General features: G+C 31.2%; 1 protein-coding gene across 4 annotated transcripts in view; it reads right to left on the bottom strand.

Moving 5' to 3' along the window:
• Positions 1-20,285, bottom strand: part of LOC108560423 (CUGBP Elav-like family member 1-A) — a 47,115-nt gene that overhangs the window by 1,876 nt on the left and 24,954 nt on the right. For 2 of the 4 annotated variants that reach the window (XM_017917958.1, XM_017917956.1), the window contains 2 exons: positions 3,167-3,865; positions 1,116-1,494 (listed from right to left, as the gene is read on the bottom strand). In XM_017917958.1, the coding sequence (XP_017773447.1) occupies positions 1,223-1,494; positions 3,167-3,865 (971 nt within the window). In that variant the 3' untranslated portion in view covers positions 1,116-1,222. Of the gene's footprint in view, positions 1-1,115; positions 1,513-3,166; positions 3,866-20,285 lie in introns of those variants that run through there. The other 2 variants (XM_017917955.1, XM_017917957.1) reach the window with 2 other exon arrangements.

Genomic DNA, 20,285 nt, shown 5'->3' with positions numbered 1-20,285 from the left:
AATAATAATTAAAAAATAAACGTATCGATTAATTACAGAAAATAATAATAATATATAACAGAAAAAACAGAAATTCTTCACTCGCAAACGAAAAAAAAAAGTAAACAAAATAAAAGGAGTAAATGAACATAAAAAGAAACATAGTAATAATAGCAAAAATAATGAATAACAACATACATAGATATGGCCTAAGAAAAATAATAATAGTAGTAGTAATAATAATCAAACAAAAACATTATTAATGATGTAATAATAATAGAAAAGAAAAATCAAACAGAAAATAACTGAACAACAGAGGATGTATGCGCGTCTCGTGAAACGCCACGAAGAGCAAAAAAAAATACACACAAACACACATAGAAAATTATGTAACCTAACGTGTGTGAGTGAATGAATGAATTAATGAATGAATATATGCGTAGAGAACAGAAAATAATTATAAAGAACATCAAGAAAAAGTTAAATGATAAATCAACAATCAATGAACGAAAGAGAAATTATTGAGAAAAAAATTATAAAAAAAAAAATAACGAAAAACGAACATAAACATATAATATATTAGATTTGTTTCTTGCTTCTCTTTTGGTCAGCATCCTCTCGTCATTCGTGTCTCATTCCAAAAACATATTAAATAATCGATTCCCAACAAAAAAAGAAAAACGTTTTCACTGTTGTTTTTTCTTCTGTTTTCATATATGTGCAACCCCCTTAAGATTCTCGGGGGTCCTTTGTTAAAAAAAAAGATTACTCACAGTCCGTGTATAATATATAAATAGTATATAGTGATAATATATTTATTTTTTTTTGTATTCTTCTGTTCTTTTTCATTTAAATCCTGAGGTGGGGCATGTCATCACACTGACACTTAATTAATTTTTTATATCTTTCATTTTTTTTTCACTTTAACTTAACAATTATTATTTTATTTATGTATATATATATTACATATATATATATAACTTTTGAATTCATCGTGTTGACTGACTTTCTCTCAATCTTGCTCTTTCAAAAAACAATTGAAATCATTCAATAAACTTCTCATTTATTTAAATTATTTTATTTATCCCTTTTTTATTGGTTATTTATTTATTTATTATTTTTTTTTTTTGGTTTTGTTTTGTTTATGTATATATTTATTTATTTAAATTTTTTTTTGTTTTGGAAATTTTTGTTTTTTGTTTTATTCCTGCTTTATGTAACTTCGTTAGGTCTCTTTACTTAGTTAGTATGGTCTTGAGGCGTCTTTGGACCGTTTCAATTGCACTTTTAAACGTTTCGTGCCAATCTGGAAACCGTTCATCGCCTGGATCGCCTGCTGCGCGGACTGAGCGTTATCGAACGACACGAAACCGAAACATTTCGACAGATTGGTCTGTTTGTCTATGAACACCTTCGCCGAGATCACAGGGCCGAACGGCAGGAACGTGGATGCCAGGTCCGTGTCGTTGAACTCCTGGGGAAGGTGGTAGATGAACAGGTTGCAGCCCTCGGGACCTGCAACATTAGCAAAACCTACGAGGAAGAAAAGAGTAACAACATTGTCATCCATACATATTAGACTAAGAAATAAAGGTATAAAAGAGGTATAATAATGGTAAACATCAAGTATAACTTAGGAAAAGCAGAATAATAACATAGGTAACAAGAGGTATTGGAAAGGTATAGCAGAGGTTAAACAAAAGTATAACAGATAACAAATGTAAAATTGAGGTAAAACAGAAGTATTATAGCGGTATAGTAGAGGTAAAACAGAGGTGATGTGAGTTATGGGAATGGATAGGAATGCAGGGGATTGCAGAGGACTACAACCTCCCGCATCCGCATCAAGCCTAATGCACTTTTAAACTTGTTCGGGATTAAATTAATAAATGGCTGCAGTTGGAAATCCCCGCTGACCCATCCAATATACTGCTTGTTACCTTCGAGTGAGTGAGTATGTGTGTGTGGGAGAGAGAGAAAGGGACGCAGCAACTTTCCACGTCCTGCGAAACACCTACACAAAAGTGTCCATGAATTATTACGTCCAACCGATATATCAATTCTGCATATTAAAACCGCCACCCTTCGCATACATAATCCACCCCTTTATTATTATTATCATCACAATACCCCAGACTTCTCAGTCATATCATTTTTGTTTGTAAAATACGATCATTCCATAATAAAACTTGCAAATTTTCATTATGATTTAAATATTTTTGATAAATTGTTTCACTAATCCGTGAAATGATAAGTAGCTTAATTAAAGTTAAGATCTGAGAACATGATGAGATGATTGTAAACCAAGAATAGTTTTAATTAAGGTAATGTATTTGAATTGTGCGGATTGAAATTGAAACAAATTGGTATTAACCTGTGAAGATGGAGATGTTTGCAAATAAATGAATTAATCCTGCGACGACGGGAAAGGTAATGCCGTCTTTTATTGACATACAACCACTTGCCGAGCAGTGGGAGAGAGAGAGTGCCATTGTGTCCCAGTTTCCATTTATATCGGCTTGTAAATAATTCAGATTACGATAAAAGCGTAGTACGTAATCAATACCGCAGCAATAAAAGAGCACACACAAATACACGTCGTAATAAAGAAAAGAAGAGAATAGAATTAAAAAAAAGCACAAGTTACATACATTGTGCACAACGAAATGTAGGAAAATCAATGGTAATCATGCTAGTAAACTATATAGGTGTACTAGTTTGTAAATATGTGATAAATCCATATATGAATTAGTACTAGCTGATCACAATAACTAGATGATAGCTTTGAGTAGTAATCTTGACATGATCTTGAAGATTTTGAGTAGCATTCATACTGATCTCTTACCAGCTTTAAAAGAGATATCCTACAATGTTATTTTTCTTTAATACTCATCAAATCTAACCCTTAAACTGCATGCTGAAAGAGCTTAGGCTTAAGCAGTATGAATACTATGTAAAATTCAAACATGTAAACCACTTCATATATGAATAAAAACATTTGAAACCTTTAAAAGAGATTACTTGCTGATGATGATAGCATGATAGTGATGTACCTTAGGTATTATAAACTGTGTAAGTATATAATATGGGAGTTATTTTTTACAAATGATGAAGTGCATTAGGCTTGAGAGGTTAATTGGAGATTTGGTTTGTGAAGTAGATGATGTTAGGTATGTGAGACACTTACCTTCAACTTGTTTGCCAGCAGCGGCGATCGCCGCCGCCGAAATGGTAGCATTGGCAAATAACGAGCCGTAAGAACTAGAAAGGTCGGTGGTGGTAGTGAGACTAGGTTGCAAACTGGCCGACAGTGTCCTATCAACACTCGCAGACTTTCCAAGTAAACTGGCCATACATAAGGGTGAAGCAGCAGCGGCTGCAGGTTGCGACATCGCTGCAAGGGTAACTAGGTTCTGCATACCGATAGGTGCAAGCAGGTTATCGCTGCCCGTCAGCAGTTGCTGCTGAAGAAGTGCGGTACTGTTCATAGAGTTCATCGCCTGAAGCAGTTGCAGAGACGTCGTGTCATTGGGCAGCACTTGGCTGAACTGCTGAGGCGTCTGCTGCAACCTGTGATCCGTCAGTGGTCCCCAGATATTCGCCTGCATCTGCTGCTGCCTCTTCAGCTCCTTCTCCTTCTGCGTATCGGCGAATTTGACTACCAGAGGTGCCGAACAACCCTCCATCGTTTGGGACTGGTGCAGTGCTTTGATCGCGCTCAACGCGGACTGCTTACTAGCAAAGGTCACGAAGGCGCAACCCTTCGACTGTCCAGCGTTGTCCCTCAACACCGAACACTCTTCTATCGTTCCGTAAGCGTTGAACATCGCTCGAACGTCATTCTCGCACAGCTTCTTACTCAACATCCCCACAAACAATTTCCTTTCTGCAACAAATAAAAGAAAAAAAACACATAAGTAATCATGAAAAGCAATACTCAATTAAACATTTTCAATCGTATTTTCCAATTAACTTGCTTGCATTGTAAAACGAAAAATAATTAACGAACCCATAAAAATAACCAGTTTCAACTTAATTCCTTCAAGCATACAAAACTGTATTACATCTATCATATAAGAATACATATAAAAATCTGATTTGTTACGACACTTTTAACTGTTACAATTTCATGATGAATCACCTGTAAAAGCGAAATCCATAAATCAAATCTTCTGGTCCTTTTTAATCTTTTGGTGGTTGTTAGAAAGAGAATGGGAGATGCCAAGTTTCCGAAACATTCGAGTATTTTTAGCACGACGCTTTAAGCAGGCGAAAAAAGAAAAAGGTAACTGACGGAAACTACACACGAAATTGACGTTCCGTTAATTAATGCGTTAAACCCATTACAAGGATGAACTTCTGGGCCAACGTTTCGAAGCGACGCAAATGAAAAATGGACGTGATTTTCACGTACTCATCATAATGAAAAATATGCGACTGCGTAAGTTACGTACGAGGATGAATAACAAATGTCGTGTAAAATTGGAACGTAAATGATGCAAAAGGAAAGGAAAAGAGGATTTTTTTTTTGTCTTCTCTTTTTCTTGTTTTTCCACCCGACCCTTGTCCATAGACAATTGATTCGATTATATCAGACGACGTCAACGTCGCCCCCCCCCCTTCCTTCCTACTGCAAGAGCTTCTACGTTACGTAATCTTGAAGGACACGCGATGGTAATGAAATGAGTAAATAAAACATGAACCATTAGAGTAAATCCACTGTTAATGTTATTACAATAATAACGTCCAGGTTAGTGTATTGCTTCTAAATATCTTCACATTCCTTTAGTATAAGTCAACTAAATGCTACTAAATACGACTCGAAAATAACCAATATTCTCTATATTATATAATTTACTCATTAGATATTCGAATAGAAGAAAATGCAACAGGGAATTTCTTATGTATTTTGCAAGATAACCTTCAGTCAATTCTTGATCAAATATGGACTTATGATGTGCATCAACTAAAGTATTTAAAATATCTTAACAATATTGAAGATTAAAACATTCTTAATTGAATTCCTATTGCTATTACATAAATTCATATATTTTAGAATTCGTGCAAATGTTTTATGCATAATAACGAAACATGCATCATTTGATTTAGCAATAGAAGATTACAATGAAGACATTTTATGCAATATGCATGGAATTTCTTGCAAACTAACCTTCAGTTAATTTGTTGACCAAATGTGGAAATGCATCAAACAATCACCAGAATTTCACAATATTAACCGTAATAGATTATTTGATTCATTTTCCAAAATTAGAAAATCACATTAAGAACTGTTAGAAAATGACGTTGGTGAATTACTGATAAAAAGAAAATAGGACAAAAATAGAAGTGAAGGAAATAAAGAGAGCGAAGGAAATGGAATGCATTGGGAAAATGGTCCAAAAAAATGGGTTACGTCAGTCGTTCTGTTGGCTGTATCCTCGGACCCGATGCGGTTTCAATTTTTCCCGATGTGGTCAATAGAGTTACGTAAGTAGTTCCAATCGATCTCTCCAAATACCCGTACAAAACAGACACTATTAGAGTGAAGTGAAAGAAGTGGCGGAAAAAGTGTCATGGAAAAGTGAAACAGCACAAATTTCTTACAACTCATTGGGAAATCGTACAAAAAAAAACATTAAAACGATTACAAAGATGTTCATTTTCTTATATAATGAACATTATTAATTATAATCTCAATTTTTTTACTTGTTTTATTAGGAGCATTACAGATACACTATAATTGCTATAATTACATTAAAACGATTACAAAGATGTTCATTTTCTTATTAATTGAACATTATTAATTATAATCTCAAATTTACTTTTTTATTAGGAGCATTACAGATACACTATAATTGCTATAATTACATTAAAACGATTACAAAGATGTTCATTTTCTTATTAATTGAACATTATTAATTATAATCTCAATTTTTTTACTTGTTTTATTAGGAGCATTACAGATACACTATAATTGCTATAATTACATTAAAATCAAGAAATTACAAAGATGTTTACTTGTTTTATTAGGAGCATTACAGATACACTATAATTGCTATAATTACATTAAAATCAAGAAATTTATAAAAAAAAAAGTATTACAGACACACATTGTTTCCAAGTGTATAAAACTTTTCTAGTTAATATTTAGTCGTAATATTTGCTGCGTTCATAATGAGTTACTTCTATTTGCAGTGCTTACTATACGTTTATTTTTTTTTTCAAATGTAAATGTGCGACACGTACGGAAAATTAACGACACGTCAATTGCACAATCGACGTTCTGTAATTAAGTTGCGTCGCATTAATCATCTAAAATTGAACCGGTCGGATGATTAAAAGCAATTAAAATATGTGGACGAAAGGTAAATCGAATATATATACACATAACAGAATAGACAAGTTACACGATACGTTTCAAACGAAGCGCGCAAAATGTTACTAGAAGGATCGGTTACCAATTAGTTACGACACAAAACATGTAAATCAATCGCATAAGCAAAACAGTGATCGCCATTTGAATACAGACAATGCCGTATCAGTTTAATTGCAGGACTTTGAGGAATTTTAAATATGATATTATGATGCATGTCGATCGTGTATGTGTGGCGCAGCGAACAGTTCTGCTCACTTGGAAATACTGGAACGATGACTCACTAGACCTATCGCATTTACATATATGACAAAGTATCATTTTTCTTTTCATCTTTCTTGTAACAGATACTTGCAAGTAAATAATAAATAGTTCAAAAGCTTAAATTATACTCTTGTACTATTATTAAGAACTCTAAACTCAACTAATAAGCATAATTTAATAGTTCTTAATTACACATTTTCAAATTTGTAAAGAAACTTACAAAATTTCTATAATTAAAACGTTTTGCTAATTTGAAGGAGAAGCTAGTTGTTGACACGCCTGGCCTCGATATATCTCGGGACAATAAAGCTGGGATTATACAAAGTTAGTTCATATTTGGGCGAGTCCGAAGTTGCAGTTTGTTATGCAGTGTACAAGGTAGTGGTGGTAGTCCAAATACCACCAGCATAATAAATCTTCGGTCGGTGTCCAAAGCTTTATTACATGGTATTGCCGTGGAGGCAGTTCTAAAGGGTGATAAAACTGAGAGAGGTCGCAACATAATTTTGCATATTAGTCAAATCACGTCCCAGCCAAAGTCAAGAAACAACGTGTACTTCCCTCCCTCACGCTTCTCAACAACCACCACCTCCCTATTTCACGTTACATCTCATTCCTTCATCCGCTCTTTATTTTCCTGCAAGCTTGCCTTTTTTTCTTCTCTCTCTTCTTATTCACATCCCTTTCCACATCATTTCCTTTCCAGTCGTCACCTCTGCATTACAATGTAATCGCTACATGTAATCACCGAACAACGCGAACTCGGCGAAAATTCTAATCAATTTTTTTTTCTATTCCTTCTGCGTTGCCGCCATTCTTCCAATGAATAAGGAGAGCGGAATCAAATTGGAAACATGCCTGAATTTCATATTTAAATAGATTTGGCCGTACACAGAAAATTGACACAATAATCATAAAATCTATTACAATGTGTTCAAGTGATAGTAAGATTTGGCGACCAACGTGGGACCATAACACAATAACACGTGTAGATAAAAACAATTAAAAAAATTAAATAAAGTCTCGAGATTAAATAAAGAAATTTAAAATTAAGATTTGGCGACAAACGTGGGGCTTTCACAAATTTAATATTAACCAAACTTGACACAATAATCATAAAATCTATTACAATGTGTTTAAATGATAATAAGATTTGGCGACCAACGTGGGACCACAACAAAATAACACTTGTAGATAGAAACAATTGAGAAAATAAAATAAAGCCTCGAGATCAAGTAAGGAAATTAAGATTTGACGATCAACGTGGGGCTTTTACAAATTTAATATTAAGCAATTTTAATTGACTGAGGATTTGTAAATCTTGATTTTGCATCAAATGACATTATGATTTGGATAAGAAACTGTTTTATTAATAACACTTAATAACAAACAAAAAACAATGGGATTGAGGACTACAAAATATTGAGGAAGTAAATAATAAAATCACGTTTCACGGATCGTTAAAGATTCGCGAATATAAGCGTTTTTAAGCGCGTACGAATGTGCAGCGGAGGCGAGTGAGGCAGTTAAAAGTTTATTCCTGGCTGCTCTGGGCTGCAACAATGGCAAAGACGAAAACGTAATTCTGGACCGGGCAAATTAACACCAATTGGCATGTTTAATGCGCTTTTAATGTCTAAATATCTATCCTCCATTCTAGCGAGAGAACCACTTGAAACGCACTTCCATTCAAACGAGGAATGATCATGATGTGTATGGTATACACAACAGCATCATTTTCATGTGGTTTTGCGGCCGGAGCATCAGTATATCCATCCATATCCAGTATGCTGGTGTAGAGGCGCCGATTTTGAAAGCGCTAATGATAATAATCATAACGATTTGTCAATAATTTTGGTCACAGCAGTAACTGCCTGTCCCAATATTTGTTTTCTATTTACGGCGGAACGGCAACTAAAACTTTCCACAGGATCGTTTATGCATGTAAAATAGCACATGTACACACACATATACATACACATACACAAACAAACATGTGCTGGCTCTACGTATGCACGTTAAATGTACGGAATACATTTCAATTAGCGAACAGATATCAATGCGAAATCCAATATTCCCTCCATTACACTCCTCCTAATTCCGCTCACACACTCATCAATCCGTCCATTACATCATTCATATTGCACCGCATATCCATCCACGCCATTCCCACGAAACCATAGCTAATGCCAATTTCATGGGACACCCTGTATACCGAGAACCATTATTTATTTACACTCGCCAATTACATAATACACATCCAAAGCTAACCGATATTAAATAAATAGAAACGCGACCCTCTCTCGTTATTTACTCAAAACCGAATACGCTTTAATAAAAAAAAAACGTACAGAAATATTATTAGTACGAAAAACAATTATATTAATTACATTAAACTTAAAATTACAACAATAATTAATTATATTCTTTTTTTTTCAGTTAAAACCACACTCTGAATAATTAATAATTTACATTAGTAATGTTGAAGTCAAATATTAATTATTTAATGATACAAACACGTTATTTATTTGGCTTGAAAATGTATTGATTTTTTGTACAAAACATGAATTTGCATTAATAAAAGTACAACGAAAAATATCATTATTAATTATTAATATAAACGCTTTGTTTATTTGGCTTTAAAAATTATTGAAATTTTTACCATATTTTTTTTTTGTAAATATTCTATAAAAATTTGAAAATGTACTCAATATAATACATGAATTTGCATTAATACAAGTACAACGAAAAATATCATTATTAATTATTAATATAAGGCTTTGTTTATTTGTCTTTAAAAATTATTGAAAAATTGTTTTACTATAATTTTTTTCTTTGTGTAAATATTCTTTAATATTTGAAAATGTACTCAATATAACACATGAATTTACATTAATAAAAGTACAACGAAATATATCATTATTAATTATTAATATAAAGGCTTTGTTTATTTGGCTTTAAAAATTATTGAAATTTTTACTACATATTTTTTTTTGTAAATATTCTTTAAAATTTGAAAATGCATTAATAAAAGTGCAGCGAAAATATCATATAAAACATGAATTTACATTAATAAAAGTACAACGAAAAATATCATTATTAATATAAAGGCTTTATTAATTATTAATATAAGGCTTATTATTTATTGATACAAACGCGTTGTTTATTTGAACGCTGTTCACTGTTATCCAAATTTATATTTTTTTTTTGGTATCATCGTTACGCGCATATCCGATACCATGGTAATTCAATTCCTGTATACTACAACAAACACGCCACTCATCCGGATCAACTGAGCACAGAACGAATAGAAAGAAACGCACGGGTATTTACAAATATAGACACAATAGTTGCCGTGTTTACAGGAAAAAGAAACAAAATAAATAAACAAAAAACGACAAAACGTCGATTCTTTAAACAAGGCAGTTATTACAAAAAAAATAATACAAAGAACTATAGAGTTTCTTCAGGAATTAATTAATTTCATAAGTAAAAGAAAAATGAGTAGTTTTAGAATTCAAATAAATTATATAAAAAAAAATAAGTTATAGAAAGTTTCATTACTTTAAATTAGGAATGTTTACATAAAACAATATTTCTTCAATGAAAGACGTTCTTTCTTAAGAAATCAAGAATTAAAAATCAACTTCTTCAACCATTTTCTATCGATCCGTCAAATATTTCTCATATTTTTACCAGTTAAACTAATTTATAAACTTTTACAATTATAGGAAGTTTTTCAAATTACAAGTTTTATATGTATTATGTCTTGTATACAAACTGTTTTTGCTTCAGGAAATTTGAAGACATTTCTTTATAAAAAAAATAAAAACGTTTCTTTATAGAAAATTGAAGACGTCTTTTTTTAAGAAATGTACCAAAATCAAAAAAAATATTCAAAATGATTATATTCAGTATAAATTATAAAATTCATATGTGAAATTCAAATAATTGATACGTAAAAAATATTTAATAAAAAGAAATATTTTCAATTCAATTAATTAATAATGCGTGTTTCGATTCGCAACATTACTCATCACCTGCTATTCAAGTTTATTCTTTAATCCATTTACAATTATAATTACATAAGATAGCATTTTAACTGATGTAATAGATAGTGGGTAAAATATACCCTGCGCGTGTCTTCATGTAATAAGAATGCGTGCGCGTCCACAAGGGTCAAGAAATCAAGAATTAACAATCTTCTAGATCAGTGTACTTCAATAATTTTCTATCAATCCGTGAAATATTTCTCATATTTTTACAAATTAAACTAAACATTTACAATTGAAGGAAGTTTTGAGTTTTCAAATTACGAGTTTAATATTATTATGTCTTGTATACAAACTGTTTTTGTTTCAGGAAATTTGAAGACATTTCTTTATAGAAAATTGAAGACGTATTTTCTTAAGAAATGTACCAAAAAATAAAAAATATATTCAAAATAATTATAGTAAATTGCAATTACAGAAAGTTTATGTAGTTATAAATAATATTCAGTATGAAAGCAATATTACTTTCTTACAAAATTCATATGTGAAATTCAGATAAATAATACGTAAAAAATATTTAAAAAAAAATAGTCGCATCACAAATTAATTACAGAATCAAATGTTTCAAGATTGTATACGCTAATGAAATTGAAAAACTTAACTTAAAATATTGGGTTTCTTGTTAATTAAATTCAATTAATTAATAATGCGTGCTTCGATTCGCAACATTACTCATCACCTGCTATTCAAGTTGATTCTTTCATCCATTTACGGCTTCTAATAATATCACTAATGATATTCGATCCGTGATGATATTCGAGAGACAACCACCACCCCCGCTGATAATACCGAAATAAACGGGCCCTGAATGTGAAGTGTGCAGACAATGTTGTATCGGACGATCATGGATGTATGGCCTCGTCGTATATGGGACGAATACGTGAAATTAATATCTATACCATATAATTAATATTAAATCAATCGAATGCCAAATACGTCTGTGTGCTCGTAGATATATTAAACACACACCGCCTGCTTCCATGTACAAAAAAAATAAATAAATAATAATCAAGCAGACTATGAAACGTATAAATTTATATTAATAATAATAATAACAATCTCATACACTTCCGTTCCAAACACAATACGGCATTCATTCGATACCAATTTCGCATATGCACACATATAAGGACAATGAGCGAGCATGGGTGCGGACGTTTGCGCAAATAATTGGATGAGGAATTTGAAGAAACGAAATATTTTTGTATTGTTTCTCATTCAAATAAACGAAATATTTTTGTATTGTTTCTACTGTTTACATACATCGTGTATTGATCCGAATCTCAATTTGAAAACGTTATTTCTTTGAATCATATCGAAATGGCAATTCTGTAAAGTACATCTCTCTCTTCGGATTGGGGAAAGTTCAGTCCAATTAACGTTAACTTCGCGCAAAGTGTATGTATGTTACATATTGGTTTTGGGTACTAATACGAGTTGTCAGAGGTTCACTAATTGAAGAAGTGGATTGATCTGAACCCATTACAAAACGGAGAAACTTGACGCGGAGAAGGCGCCACTTTTAATTTTTTGGACAGACACAAGAAAACTACTTTCCAAGCACGATAAAAATCCAAGTTATTTCTACGTACACCTATAAAATTTTATCGAGATTTAATTATATTTTTCAAGTATTTTATAAGAGTGCGTCTTTTACAACGATGATTGCAATCTCATAAATTTTTCAATTGTAAAAATTCTTTAACTACCCAATTTTTTTTTTATAAACTACAACTGCCCGGAAATGAAAAGCACATGAAAAAGTCGTAACTCTTTCAGCTTCCATCTTCATCTCCACAACAGGCGCCACTTTTAATTTTTTGGACAGGCACAAGAAAACTACTTTCCAAGCACGATAAATCCAAGTTATTTCTACGTACACCTATAAAATTTTATCGAGATTTAATTATACTTTTCAAGTATTTTGTTATTAATTTAAGTATTTTTCAATGTATGAAACTTTATGTAATGTTTCCAAAATTCTTAGTAAATCAAAAGTTTTTTTTCAATAAATTACTTTTTTAATTAGTTAAACTCTTTTAAAATTCCTGAAAAAGTTCCTGAAAATCTTAAATCAGCTTCAATTGTCTTAAATTCTTATATATTTAGTATTTCTCAAAGCATAAATCTTTACATAATCGACCTAAAATTAATTGTTTTTCCTATATAAGAGTGCATCTTATACAGCGATGATTGCAATCTCATAAATTTTTCAATTGTAAAAATTCTTTAACTACCCAATTTTTTTTCTTTATAAACTACAACTGCCTGGAAATGAAAAGCACCTGAAAACGTCGTAACTCTTTCAGTTTTCATCATCATCTCCACAACAGGCGCCACTTTTAATTTTTTGGACAGACACAAGAAAACTACTTTCCAAGCACGATAAATCCAAGTTATTTCTACGTACACCTATAAAATTTTATCGAAATTTAATTATACTTTTCAAGTATTTTGTAATTAATTTAAGTCTTTTTCAATGTATGAAACTTTATGTAATGTTTCCAAAATTCTTAGTAGATCTAAAGTTTTTTTTTCAATAAATTACTTTTTTAATTAGTTAAACGATTTCACAACTCTTTTAAAATTCCTGAAAAAGTTCCTGATAATCTTAAATCAATTGTCTTAAATTATTATTAATTTAGTATTTCTCAAAGCATAAATCTATACATAATCGACCTAAAATTGATTGTTTTTCTTATATAAGTATTGTTTTTCTCATACATTTTTCAATTGCACAAATTCTTTAACTACCCAATTTTTTTCTTTATAAACCTATAAAATTTTATCGAGATTTAATTATATTTTTCAAGTATTTTGTAATTAATTTAAGTCTTTTTCAATGTATGAAACTTTATATAATGTTTCCAAAATTCTTAGTAAATCAAAAGTTTTTTTCAATAAATTACTTTTTTAATTTGTTAAACGAACAACTCTTTTAAAATTCATGAAAAAGTTCCTGAAAATCTTAAATTCTTATTAATTTAGTAATTCTCAAAGCATAAATCTTTATATAATCGACCTAAAATTGATTGTTTTTCTTATATAAGTATTGTTTTTCTCATAAATTTTTGCAATTGTAAAAATTCTTTAACTACCCAATTTTTTTCTATATAAACTACAAACTGCCCGGAAATGAAAAGCACCTGAAAATGTGGTAACTCTTTCAGCTTCCATCTTCATCTCCACGGACCACCCATTATTATTCATCCGATGTGCATAGCCTCAACTGCATATTTTCATCGCTAAATAAATTCAAAACGTCGGCCGCAACGAAAGGTATAAATCAAAAAAACCACCCCTCCCCGGAATCCCGGTGCCCCGTTTATCATCGTTTTCACCCCAACCATCTCTCTCACTCTCTCGAAAAAAAAAAATCGCGCATTGCAAAACACAAGAAACACATTACATTCCATTCGCTTCTGGTATTTGTTTTTTCACTCGTTCGTCACATATTTTAGATTTTTTCGTCCTCCCGCGTTACGCAATCTGCATAACGTTCGGAGTGTGAGAGAGAGAGTTAATATTCCGGGCAACGGGATTTATTTACGAGCCATTGAAAAGTTAGCCGGTAAATGAAAAAAAAAAAAACAAAAACGCGGAATACATAAAATTCGCATTAGACGCAGAGAATCCTTTTACAAAAATTGCTTTTTGGTCTCTCTCTGTACGCATATTTTTATGCTGCTTGTTTATACTGAGGGAAAATAAGTGGTGAATGGAATTGCAACAATTGGAACGCGGCGTTCTATTGAAATTCCTCGGCTGAAGACACCCTTGGGGATAATCCATGAGCGTTTATCCAGAGAGAATGTAGCTTCTTTTAGAAAGTGATACATTTATAATAAAAAAACCATTTGTTACATAAATGTATAAATCGCAAAGAAATTATAATTTCAGGCTTTCTGTTATAATAATTTACCAAATTTTCAGGAATTTGCCTAAGGATCAAAAAATTTGTATATTTACTTCAGAAAAACAAAGATTTAAACTTTAGATTTGTTTAAGTATGAAATAAAATTTAGTAATAAGGAAGTGTAAATTGTTTTTCAAAATGTTCAGCATAGAATTGTAGTCTACTTATCGTCGTGGTGCATTAAATTCGGTATAGGATTTATTTTTAGGTGAGACCATTTCGAAATGTTTGTTATGGCTGTTTAATTGAAATATTCATTCAGTGGCCGCAGTTTATCGGAACCATCTTATTCCGAGGGTAAAGCAAGAAGCCAATTGCGTAACGAGGCCCGGCCTTTTCGCATCGGAAATAATAATGCGCTTTCTGGACGTTGTCCAAAAATCTCAACAAGCCACTCGCATTAAAAACACGATCATGACCAAAAAGAAGAACAAGTGAATATAATCACCGCAAAGCAACACTGGAAGACGGAAATAAAGTCTTTCGTGGATAATGCAATTCTTTACCATTTGGACTGATTTACAGGAAGACAAAGACTGAAGTAAAATGCTTTTATAACTTTATCCAGAGAGAATACAAAAAAAATGGTTTCTTTATAAATAAGGGTGATAATTTAGTAAAAATCAATGATTTAATGGTAATATATTTGAAAGAGTAAAAATGTATGGTACAACTTGTATAAATAAGTATTAACTATGAGACTTTTGTGAAGATTGCAAGAATCATTGACTTTAATAGTTGTGACTAAATAGTCTTAAAAATTATTTTTTTTATAAATAAGAGTGGAAATTTGCTAAGAATCAATGATTTAATGATAATATATTTGAAAGATTAAAAAAAATGAGTGTTACATCTTGTATAAATAAGTATGAGACTTTTGTGAAGATTGCAAGAATCATTGACTTTAATACTTGTGACTAAATAGTCTTAAAAATTGTTTTTTTTTATAAATAAGAGTGGAAATTTGCTAGGAATCAATGGTTTAATGATAATATATTTGAAAGATTTAAAAAAATGAGTGTTACAACTTGTATAAATAAGTATTAACTATGAAACTTTTGTGAAAATTGCAAGAATCATTGACTTTAATAGTTGTGACTAAATGGTCTTAAAAATTGTTTTTTTAATAAATAAGAGTGGAAATTTGCTAAGAATCAATGATTTAATTATAATATATTTGAAAGATTAAAAAAAATGAGTGTTACAACTTCTATAAATAAGTATTAACTATGAGACTTTTGTGAAAATTGCAAGAATCATTGACTTTAATAGTTGTGACTAAATAGTCTTAAAAATTGTTTTTTTTTAAATAAATAAGAGTGGAAATTTGCTAAGAATTAATAGTTTAATGATAATATATTTTAAAGATTAAAAAAATGTATGTTACAACTTGAATAAATAAGTAATAACTATGAGACTTTTGTGAAAATTGCAAGAATCATTGACTTTAATAGTTGTGACTAAATGGTCTTAAAAATTGTTTTTTTATAAATAAGAGTGGAAATTTTCTAAGAATCAATGGTTTAATGATAATATATATGAAAGATTAAAAAAATGTATGTTACAACTTGTATAAATAAGTATTAGCTATGACACTTTTGTAATGATTACAAGAATCATTGACTTTGATAGTTGTGACTAAATAGTCTTAAAAATTGTTTTTTTTAATAAATAAGAGTGGAAATTTGCTAAGAATCAATAGTTTAATGATAATATATTTGAAAGATTAAAAAAAAATGTGTGTTACAACTTGTATAAATAAGTATTAACTATGAGACTTTTGTGAAGATTGCAAGAATCATTGACTTTAATAGTTGTGACTAAATAGTCTTAAAAACTGTTTTTTTATAAATAAGAGTGTTAATTTGATAAGAATCTATGGTTTAATTATAATATATTTGAAAGATTAAAAAAATGTATGTTACAACTTGTATAAATAAGTATTAACTATGACACTTTTGTAAAGATTGCAAGAATCAATGACCATTAATAATGGTTGTAAAAAAATTGTCATATTTCTGTAAACTTTTGTAAAAATCAATGATTTTAATATAATAATTTCGTAAGAAATAATAGTTTAATTGTATTATATTTGACTGACGAAATTAGAAGATCGTGGGTTGCTATAATAATAATATTTAGAAGACGAATTCATTCTCGAGCTGAAGCGGCACAAGAATGGGCCGCAGTTCCAAACCAGAATCGTATTACCAGTTGCATTATCATCAAAAGTTCTGCTCACGTAAGCAAAACGAACCTCTCTTCAAGCTCTATTCTATGTGTGCGAGTGTGAGTATGCAAGTTTGTTTAGTTAGGCCACCAAACATATTATATTTACGCAACGTTTTAGTTTTAATGATAAGCAAATAAATTCCGACCATCAAACTAAGCACCGAAAAACCCTCCATAGTCCCATTGCGACCATTATTATATCCGCACAAGATTACACAACAATAATCAGTTTACATGTAAATAACGAAAGATTGCTTAGTATTACATTTTTCTTCTAAATATAAACATAGATAAAATAAGCGAAATTGCCCTTTTCTGTGATAAATAATAAGCTGAAATTGCTGCTACTTTCTTTATTTGCACAATTCCAAGAAATGATTTATTTTCAAAGCGATTCTCACTAAATTGACTAAATGACCCAGTTTCTTCACTGCATTGTATTGGGGTGTCATCTGTTCAAATCGAATCAAACAAATTTCTCTTCAAATCAAATTATTGCATTTCATTTGAATTAAGAGATATAATGAAAATAAGATATTTAAAATCACAAATCAACAAATTTTCAACACGATTTGAACTAGATTAAATTTAATGTGTGTGATTAGTCTAGTCTTTGAAAACCAAATACTGCTAAAGGCGTTTATCATAATGCACGTTTTCATTGCCACTTTTACTACCTCCATTTGCAGCCTCAAAACATGACATATTACGCGCACGAACCGAAACTGGTATCAACAATTTTCCATGGCTATGAACTGAATTCGCGCAACTTCGGATGCAGCAATTATGCAGCGAGGATATTTTGCAAAAGAGATTGGGCAAGAGATGATAGTTATACGTGTCAAGCTCATAGGCCTCGAGGAATACATTCATAAACGTATTAATTTATGAAACGAGAAGAAATGGAAACACTGGAGGAAGGAAGTCGTCGCACACGTGACTCGAACAACAAAAGGATATTTCAAATACATACGAAGTTCAATCAACTCCGTGTGTATTTTTCCACTTACTACATATTTTTTTGTTGTTGTTGTCAGTTACTTAACTTCACAATCAATATTTATGTTATACAATTTTCCACAAAAAATATTGATTTTACTTGACAAATATTGACAGATTTTGGTAATTAGAAGAAGTTTAATTACAAGATTACAGATTTGGTTAATTGGTAATTTGGACTGAAAATTGATTGGTATATAATATAAGCTTCGAAACTGTACTATAGCAGTGAAGCTGTCAACAACAGGAATCTAGAGATATCATGATTACATACAATATAATACAAATTGAATGAGTATAGAGTTGTGACATGCTTACTATAAGGGAAAACTAATTTGTAAATGAATCAAGAGTGAGGACTATAAAAGATTTACGAGCACTTAGAAATCTTGGTAATTGCAAGGAATATTTTCTATACGGAATGTGAGGATGCTTGGAGGGATCATACACGTTCTCATGAAGCGGGACAATTTGTCTTAATCCGAGAGTCCGAGCGACAGACAGTAGTCATTTGTCAAAATCGCGAAATGCGGCTTTTCGTGCCGCTGCGAAACTTTTGTTTGCACATCATCACATTTGGCTCGCACAAAAAACAAACAGAACAAAATTTTAATAAATGCAATCCATCAAGATACTAACTTTTCCGTTTAAATTTTATAACGAACCACACAAAAAAAACTTTTTCGCATTTGGTAGAATTAAATAAAACATAGTTAAGTATTGGCAATTAAGAAAAATAAAGCAGAGAAATTAAGTCTAGAATTTCCAGTTTAATATTACTTATGTAAGCAATTTGTTACTTGGAAGTAATTGAGGGAAAAATAGAGCAATTTGAAGAAGTAATTAATGTTGTTTGGTTCGAATGCAATTACTCCCTGCTTTGTGCCAGTAAATCCAAAGGTTTCCGGAGCAGCGCAAATAAATATTACGCTAATAGATTTCGGATCGGTTACGCAATTAAGAAAGTCAAATATTTGGAAGAAAAGTTAGACGAATCGATGCATTTCCCGGAGAGGCAACTTTTCGGAACAACAACCCAAAAACAAAAAAATACGCTTTCGCCCCTATAGGAATTATGAAATAATTAAAAGCTTCCTTTATCAAAGCCACTTTGCATACAATCAACTAGGCAATCGAAGAAGATAAAGCAAAAAAAAAAAATAACAGGACGCGCGCGTTACGAAGGTGCCCGAAGTTTTTTTCGTTCATGCATATATTCATCGGTGATTACGTAAAGTAACTGGTATTTTTTTTTTCCATTCTTTACGCTGTTGTCGCCGCGTTGTTAATATGGGTTGAAATTTGAATGTGGACAATGGCCAGACCTGAATACACATTCCTATTGACGAGAGTCAAGAGGGGTGATGTGTTCGGGGTCACCTGTATTTGCATTCGCCCCGTATACAACCATCGCTGTTTGCTAAAACTCAATTTCGTTCGGTTCGGCGATGTTATGTAATATCGGGGAAATCATCAAGCTCTCAAGTCATATCCTATTCAATCATCTGCGATGACTTCACTATGATTATTCATTATGCTTCCACCATGTAACAGATATTCATTTACACTGAAAAACAATTGATTGTTTCGTGCGCAAACCGATATAAATATGTATTAACAAAATATCCATTGTATATAATGGTAAATTATATTTCTCGGAAGTCTTATGTATTATATTTCTATCGATATTTTCGTCCTTCCACAAAGTCCTTAATTGCAACGTCGGCAAATAAAAGACACGACAATCGTTACTTGCCTTCCAACATTGTTTCCCTCGTTATTGCCATATAATTGCAACAAATATATTTTTCTTTTTTCGCTGATAAGACACGCTCTCGACCCAAACGTTGTATTTATTAATGATTACCGATGTTGTTATTGTTTTGCCCAAAGCATATTTATTTCCGAAGGAATATTCCATCAACAACAACAACGAAAACAAAGATTTTCATTAACTCCATTCATTAACCTTAAGATTTTCTTAACTTTTCTTTTGCTACGCATTATATACGAATTTTAATTTCATCAGAAATTCACATATTAAATTTATCATAGAAGCGTTAAATCTAGGTGCATATTATATGCGAATTTCAATTTTTATGCGCATTGTTATATTATATATACACAATTGCACCATCTGAGAATAGATGTTGTTATTTTCTATTTATTTCGTTTTTTTTTTCTATGATTCACATTGTTTTTTTTTTATCAAGGTTATGCAATTCGCATATTCTGCTGCAACGCGTCGGGACTGTAGCGGAAATAGAGTTTAATTTTGTAACGTGTATACCTGTTGTAATGGACATTCCCGTTACACCATTCATTTTTCATAAACGCGGACTGAAAGCGCGCTGAAAATAATCGTGGAAGATCATTAAGGAGAGCACAACAAAAAAGAAGTGTCACAAAATCATCAAGACACTTCCGAAACAATACGTTTGTAGTCTTCTTGCATAACGTTTGATGATTG

The sequence above is a fragment of the Nicrophorus vespilloides genome, unplaced genomic scaffold (assembly GCF_001412225.1).
Source record: "Nicrophorus vespilloides isolate i.1.1-1 unplaced genomic scaffold, Nicve_v1.0, whole genome shotgun sequence".
Lineage (NCBI taxonomy): Eukaryota > Metazoa > Arthropoda > Insecta > Coleoptera > Silphidae > Nicrophorus > Nicrophorus vespilloides.
Note: the sequence above shows the minus strand (reverse complement) of the source record. Positions and strands in the feature narration are given on the sequence as shown.